The sequence below is a fragment of the Polyodon spathula genome, unplaced genomic scaffold (assembly GCF_017654505.1).
Source record: "Polyodon spathula isolate WHYD16114869_AA unplaced genomic scaffold, ASM1765450v1 scaffolds_3199, whole genome shotgun sequence".
NCBI classification, from domain to species: domain Eukaryota; kingdom Metazoa; phylum Chordata; class Actinopteri; order Acipenseriformes; family Polyodontidae; genus Polyodon; species Polyodon spathula.
In genome coordinates this window covers 2208-9509 of record NW_024474663.1, presented here as the reverse complement: position 1 = coordinate 9509, position 7302 = coordinate 2208, and the positions used below count along the sequence as shown (strand labels likewise).

The window sequence follows — 7302 nt, the reverse complement described above, 5'->3', positions numbered from 1 at the left end:
GGACACCTGCCCAGACACCTTATCTTCACATTTGACTGTTCTCTGGCAACACGCCCAGAATCTTATCTTTCACCTCTTCTTTGAGCTAAACTAGCTTCTAGTCCTATTGCATCGCCGTTGCGATCCATATTTTATTTTAATCCACGCTCTTATATCAAATCCTGAACTATAGCTTTCCATTCTAAAACTGTGAAAGATCTTGTCCCTTTTCACAATCTCAGCTGCACTCTGCTACTTTGTGAACACAGTTTACGCCTTCCTACTCATACTTATGTAAAGGTCACATAGTGTTAAACACCTGCCTTTTCTAAAATGTTGCTTTATCTTTTGCTTAAGCAAACCAACCTAACCTAAGCAATTTATTAATAAAATTATCATTCTAAAATGACTTTTTACCAATATAATTTTCCAATGACACAGAGAAAATGGAGCATTACTCTACATTGTGGGTTTTATTAATGGTTTGTTTTCCTTTGCACCTTAAATGTACATGTTTGTTAGTGCGCTTATGGACTTTAACTAGGGTTTTATGCCAAAACCCTCATCCGTCCCACTTTTGTGATGGAGCCAACAGACACACATATATTACATACGTATGTAACACCCAGTTCAGACTCTATATTACGCTCAACTGTTGTTACTTAAAATATGACTATAGTCTTAGGTGTATGGTATAATCTTCACAACCATACAGCTTGCTAGCACAACCTGCCACAAACACAACAGAACATAAACACAATACAACTGTCCTTTACAACACACACACAATAAGCAAAGGATCCTTTACCAGCCTCAGTATGCACAGTTGGGATTTTAAAATGCAAAAAAGAATGAGATCTGATGAGATTCTATTTTGTATATAATTCTATGCTGTGCTGTTTTTAAATGTTGTTAGAAATTAGATTTAAATTAATGATAAAATTAGTATTTAAAAGTAATTTTCATCAGGATTAACACATTTATTTAAAAAAAAGTAACATATTCAACCAAATCAAACTTTAAGGATCATTCAACTAAATAAAAAACATTATTAGGATTCACTAAAAGGTGAACATATATAAAATAAAACTTGTAAGAAATGGTAAAATGCGATATGTTTTGTCATTTATAATAAATAGCTTTACAGGAAACACGTTCTTTCCACAAAAAACAAAAAAGTCGAGTCAGATACACTTAACAATTCCCACAGCCTATCCTCGCTCGCAAATGACAGACATTCCACGTATATGAAAATAATAGTTTACACTGGATTATGAAAAGGAAACATTAAAAGGAGAGCAATACATTAAAACTGGTAAAATGAGAAAGAAAAAAAAAAATCACATAGCTATCTATTTATATGAAATAAAAAGCTCTCTCACAAAAGGAGACAAATAAATATTTTCACTTATGTTAAATTAATTTATTGAATTAAACATAGTAGTCACTTTCTTTTAATGTTGAATGTTCTTATTTCTGTACATAGATACTAATAATACTAATAATACTGTATACAACAAAGCTTCAACTTGTAAATGCTCCCTTGTGTTTCATGCTTACTGGAAAAGAACGTATTAGACACAAATATCACTGTAAAAACAGTTAAACTGCAGAGTAACAGGGGTGTTCACACTGAGAGACAAGAGAGACACAGGGGGTTTGATATTGAAAACGCTGCTTAGTCCAGGTTTTATTAAACAAACAGGCAGCTGTTGCAATAGCAGTCATCAGAAATCCATACCATGTTAGATAGAATACCAAACATAAAGGAACAAGCAGGAACAAATCACATAATTAAAACATTCTTAAATGAACTCACATTGAACAGTTCATTTCACTTAGGATCATTGGTAAACCATTCTTTATAGACTATATATTTTGTTATTTTTTCACCTGAATTATTTCAATTAATTAGAATCGTAGACGGTATTTAAACTGGACGTCTCTGACTGGTTGCATAGATCCAAAACCCCAGCGTGTGACATCAATGGAGGGGATTTCCTCATCTGGGTTTTCCAGCTCAAACTCAAAGTATGTCAGCATGAGGAAGACAAACTGTTTGAGCTCATTTGTAGCAAAGAAGCGTCCCGGGCACATAGTGACTCCAGCACCCCAAGGCATGTTATAATATTTCAGCTTCTTACCATCTTTGTAAAAGTCAGTCTTTTTGGTCCCCTCCAGGGTCAGGAATCGGTCATATTTAAATTTGTCTGGGTCTGGATGCACGTCCGGGTCCATCTGCACTGCAGTGTATGGGAACAGCGCCACTCTGTCCCCCTCTCGTATGCTGTACTCACGCTCATCTGCCATCCTGAGTTTCATGTCCTGCATGACAGCCCTGGTGAGAACTGGGGCAGCAGTTAAGCGAAGGGTTTCCTCCACTGCACTGTCTAAAATGGGGGTCTTGAGAAGCATGTCTCTAGTGAGATTAAGTAGTGGGGCCCCAGATGTGACCATTTGGCCGGTTTCCCTCAAGAGCTGGTCCACTTCCCCCTGGACTGCCTTCATGGCTTCAGAATGCTTCATGAGGAACAGTAGCAGCCAGAATGCAGACGGACCAGTGTTGCCCTGGGAAGCCCAGAGCAGCACAAACATGTATCTGTCCAGCATGGATTCCTTCATTCCATTATCAGCTCTCACCCGCTGCTGATCCAACACCCAGCTGCTGATGTTATCTTTGTTAGCCCCCTTCTGCACAGAGAGCCTGTTCCAAAACAACCTCTTCAACCTCTCTGCTTCCATCTTTTCCTTTGGCGGCAGCACTCCATATGCCAGCCGGGGGAAGAGTCTATCGTACTTGCGGAACTCTTGGAACAGTTCCTCAGATTGGATACGGTCTTGCTCTTTAGCTTTCTCCAAACTGCCAGCTTCCTTGGCAGTCTCGTTGCCGTAAAGTGCAAGGTAGCCAGCCCTGAAGACAATGTTGTAGCTATAGTTGAACAGTCCATCCTGGCTCCATGCTTTTTGCTCTTTCCTCGAGCCAATGCTATGCAGCATCAGCCTCTGCAAGTTCTCCATCATGGCCTGGGTCATAACCACCAAGCCGTCGCCCATCAGGTGCTTGTTACTGGAGGTTTGCAGGAACTTGCGGTAATTTTCCGTTGTGTGGTAGCCAAAGACCTTTTCTATCAGCTGTACAGCAAACTTGTTAAAGTCAAGCTTGGCTCTGGCCTCTTTCACTACAGTGCCAAAAGAAAAGGGGTCCATGAGGAAGGTGAAGTAGTGACCTGCTAACTGCACAGTGAAAATGCTCCCATGCTTCTCTTGCATCTTCTGCAGGAACTTGGCTGTGTCCCTTCGGAAGTCCAGCACATGGCCCAGCCATGGTATGGGGCCCTTGTCCAGGGGAGGCTCTCCGGGTCGTCTTTTACGTAAAGCTCCCAAGAAATAAAGGCCACTGAGGATGGAGATTAGCAAGGCAAGGAGGACTGGAAGCAAGAGAGGCATATTTTCTTCCTGTTACTCTGAGCACTGCTCTGACTGAGAGCTAAGAGAAAGTGACAAATAATGCTAAACACTAGCTCCTCCTTTTGGTCTGCCAGCCAGTCATGGTGGAGTGTACTGAGTGAGAACTGACCAGTGAGAACAAATACCTGTTGGACCAGTTTTACAGAGGACATGGCAGACTGATTGGCTCCAGGCAGTCACAGCAGGAGAGACAGAGATAGTGGCGGCACCAGGCTCTCCCTGTTGAGGAAGCTGAGGGGGACAAGGTAAAAACTTGAAGGGGCTACACTCCACTTTCTGTGGACACGTATAGTGTCAATGTTTCCATATGTGTCACAAAACTTCAGTATTATGGTGGAATAATTATTATTCACATTTAATAATAATTAACACATTTATTTAAAAAAAAGTAACATATTCAACCAAATCAAACTTTAAGGATCATTCAACTAAATAAAAAACATTATTAGGATTCACTAAAAGGTGAACATATATAAAATAAAACTTGTAAGAAATGGTAAAATGCGATATGTTTTGTCATTTATAATAAATAGCTTTACAGGAAACACGTTCTTTCCACAAAAAACAAAAAAGTCGAGTCAGATACACTTAACAATTCCCACAGCCTATCCTCGCTCGCAAATGACAGACATTCCACGTATATGAAAATAATAGTTTACACTGGATTATGAAAAGGAAACATTAAAAGGAGAGCAATACATTAAAACTGGTAAAACAAAAAAAAAAAAACTTATAGCTATCTATTTATATGAAATAAAAAGCTCTCTCACAAAAGGAGACAAATAAATATTTTCACTTATGTTAAATTAATTTATTGAATTAAACATAGTAGTCACTTTCTTTTAATGTTGAATGTTCTTATTTCTGTACATAGATACTAATAATACTAATAATACTGTATACAACAAAGCTTCAACTTGTAAATGCTCCCTTGTGTTTCATGCTTACTGGAAAAGAACGTATTAGACACAAATATCACTGTAAAAACAGTTAAACTGCAGAGTAACAGGGGTGTTCACACTGAGAGACAAGAGAGACACAGGGGGTTTGATATTGAAAACGCTGCTTAGTCCAGGTTTTATTAAACATACAGGCAGCTGTTGCAATAGCAGTCATCAGAAATCCATACCATGTTAGATAGAATACCAAACATAAAGGAACAAGCAGGAACAAATCACATAATTAAAACATTCTTAAATGAACTCACATTGAACAGTTCATTTCACTTAGGATCATTGGTAAACCATTCTTTATAGACTATATATTTTGTTATTTTTTCACCTGAATTATTTCAATTAATTAGAATCGTAGACGGTATTTAAACTGGACGTCTCTGACTGGTTGCATAGATCCAAAACCCCAGCGTGTGACATCAATGGAGGGGATTTCCTCATCTGGGTTTTCCAGCTCAAACTCAAAGTATGTCAGCATGAGGAAGACAAACTGTTTGAGCTCATTTGTAGCAAAGAAGCGTCCCGGGCACATAGTGACTCCAGCACCCCAAGGCATGTTATAATATTTCAGCTTCTTACCATCTTTGTAAAAGTCAGTCTTTTTGGTCAGGAATCGGTCATATTTAAATTTGTCTGGGTCTGGATGCACGTCCGGGTCCATCTGCACTGCAGTGTATGGGAACAGCGCCACTCTGTCCCCCTCTCGTATGCTGTACTCACGCTCATCTGCCATCCTGAGTTTCATGTCCTGCATGACAGCCCTGGTGAGAACTGGGGCAGCAGTTAAGCGAAGGGTTTCCTCCACTGCACTGTCTAAAATGGGGGTCTTGAGAAGCATGTCTCTAGTGAGATTAAGTAGTGGGGCCCCAGATGTGACCATTTGGCCGGTTTCCCTCAAGAGCTGGTCCACTTCCCCCTGGACTGCCTTCATGGCTTCAGAATGCTTCATGAGGAACAGTAGCAGCCAGAATGCAGACGGACCAGTGTTGCCCTGGGAAGCCCAGAGCAGCACAAACATGTATCTGTCCAGCATGGATTCCTTCATTCCATTATCAGCTCTCACCCGCTGCTGATCCAACACCCAGCTGCTGATGTTATCTTTGTTAGCCCCCTTCTGCACAGAGAGCCTGTTCCAAAACAACCTCTTCAACCTCTCTGCTTCCATCTTTTCCTTTGGCGGCAGCACTCCATATGCCAGCCGGGGGAAGAGTCTATCGTACTTGCGGAACTCTTGGAACAGTTCCTCAGATTGGATACGGTCTTGCTCTTTAGCTTTCTCCAAACTGCCAGCTTCCTTGGCAGTCTCGTTGCCGTAAAGTGCAAGGTAGCCAGCCCTGAAGACAATGTTGTAGCTATAGTTGAACAGTCCATCCTGGCTCCATGCTTTTTGCTCTTTCCTCGAGCCAATGCTATGCAGCATCAGCCTCTGCAAGTTCTCCATCATGGCCTGGGTCATAACCACCAAGCCGTCGCCCATCAGGTGCTTGTTACTGGAGGTTTGCAGGAACTTGCGGTAATTTTCCGTTGTGTGGTAGCCAAAGACCTTTTCTATCAGCTGTACAGCAAACTTGTTAAAGTCAAGCTTGGCTCTGGCCTCTTTCACTACAGTGCCAAAAGAAAAGGGGTCCATGAGGAAGGTGAAGTAGTGACCTGCTAACTGCACAGTGAAAATGCTCCCATGCTTCTCTTGCATCTTCTGCAGGAACTTGGCTGTGTCCCTTCGGAAGTCCAGCACATGGCCCAGCCATGGTATGGGGCCCTTGTCCAGGGGAGGCTCTCCGGGTCGTCTTTTACGTAAAGCTCCCAAGAAATAAAGGCCACTGAGGATGGAGATTAGCAAGGCAAGGAGGACTGGAAGCAAGAGAGACATTTTTTCTTCCTGTTACTCTGAGCACTGCTCTGACTGAGAGCTAAGAGAAAGTGACAAATAATGCTAAACACTAGCTCCTCCTTTTGGTCTGCCAGCCAGTCATGGTGGAGTGTACTGAGTGAGAACTGATCAGTGAGAACTGATTTTAACAAAGCATCTGCATGTCTGCAAAGTTTACTCACTGTCCAGGACAGCAATATTTGGAAATGATCATTTTATTCTTAAAACTATTTTTCAGAAATTTCTTCAGGACATTTTGGAGCACTAGCTAAAAACTACATATTTTAACTAAGACTAAACATCTAATGAGAAACAAACCAAGTAAACAAGTCAATGTTTTTGGGCTTTCAGCCACTTTAGCTTCAGTATTAATGTTTGTTTTTTTTTTTATCAGTATTTCTTATTGATTAGCACAATACAGACATTTCTGACAAAGCCCTGTTTTCAGGAAAACTTTTTTTTTTTTTTTTTGATACTACTCATATTTCGAACAATATACTTAAAGGATTAAAAAGTAGTTGGTTTCAGATAAATACAGCACTAGGCGAAAAGAACCTTCCAGTTCTTAATAATCGTCTTGACCATGCTCCAAGGGATATTCAAGGCCTTTGACATTTTTTTTATACCCACCCCTTGATCTGTGCCTTTCAACAACTTTGTCATGGAGTTCTTTTGAAAGCGCCTCGGTGCTCATGGTTGAGTCTTTGCTTTGAAATGCACTATCCAGCAGAGGGAACCTATAGGAACTGATTAATTTATCCTGAAATCATGTGAATCACTACAATTTAACACAGGTGGAGGCCACTTAACTTGGTGTGTGATTTTGAAGGCGATTGGTTACACCTGAGCTAATTTAGGATTGCTATTACAAGGGGGGTGGACACTTATCCAACCAAGCTATTTCAGTTTTTATTTTTAATTAATTTTCAAAAATTTCTAGAATATTTTTTTCACTTTTAAGTTGTGGGGTAGGATGTGTAGATAAATGAAAAAAAAAAAAAATACTATTATAATGCATTTTAATTCCAGACT

At 40.3% G+C, this 7302-nt stretch overlaps 2 protein-coding genes across 2 annotated transcripts; both read right to left on the bottom strand.

Annotated features, from left to right (window-relative positions):
• Positions 1-1412: 1412 nt before the first annotated feature.
• LOC121311421 (5-beta-cholestane-3-alpha,7-alpha-diol 12-alpha-hydroxylase-like) lies at positions 1413-3805 on the bottom strand. The gene has a single exon (XM_041243940.1). The coding sequence runs from the start codon at positions 3424-3426 to the stop codon at positions 1891-1893; it is 1536 nt and encodes a 511-aa protein (XP_041099874.1). The 5' UTR covers positions 3427-3805; the 3' UTR covers positions 1413-1890.
• Positions 3806-4266: 461 nt separating this feature from the next.
• On the bottom strand, positions 4267-6409 carry LOC121311422 (5-beta-cholestane-3-alpha,7-alpha-diol 12-alpha-hydroxylase-like). The gene has a single exon (XM_041243941.1). It carries the CDS (start codon positions 6268-6270, stop codon positions 4747-4749), a length of 1524 nt encoding a protein of 507 aa, XP_041099875.1. The 5' UTR covers positions 6271-6409; the 3' UTR covers positions 4267-4746.
• Between the last annotated feature and the right edge of the window lie 893 nt (positions 6410-7302).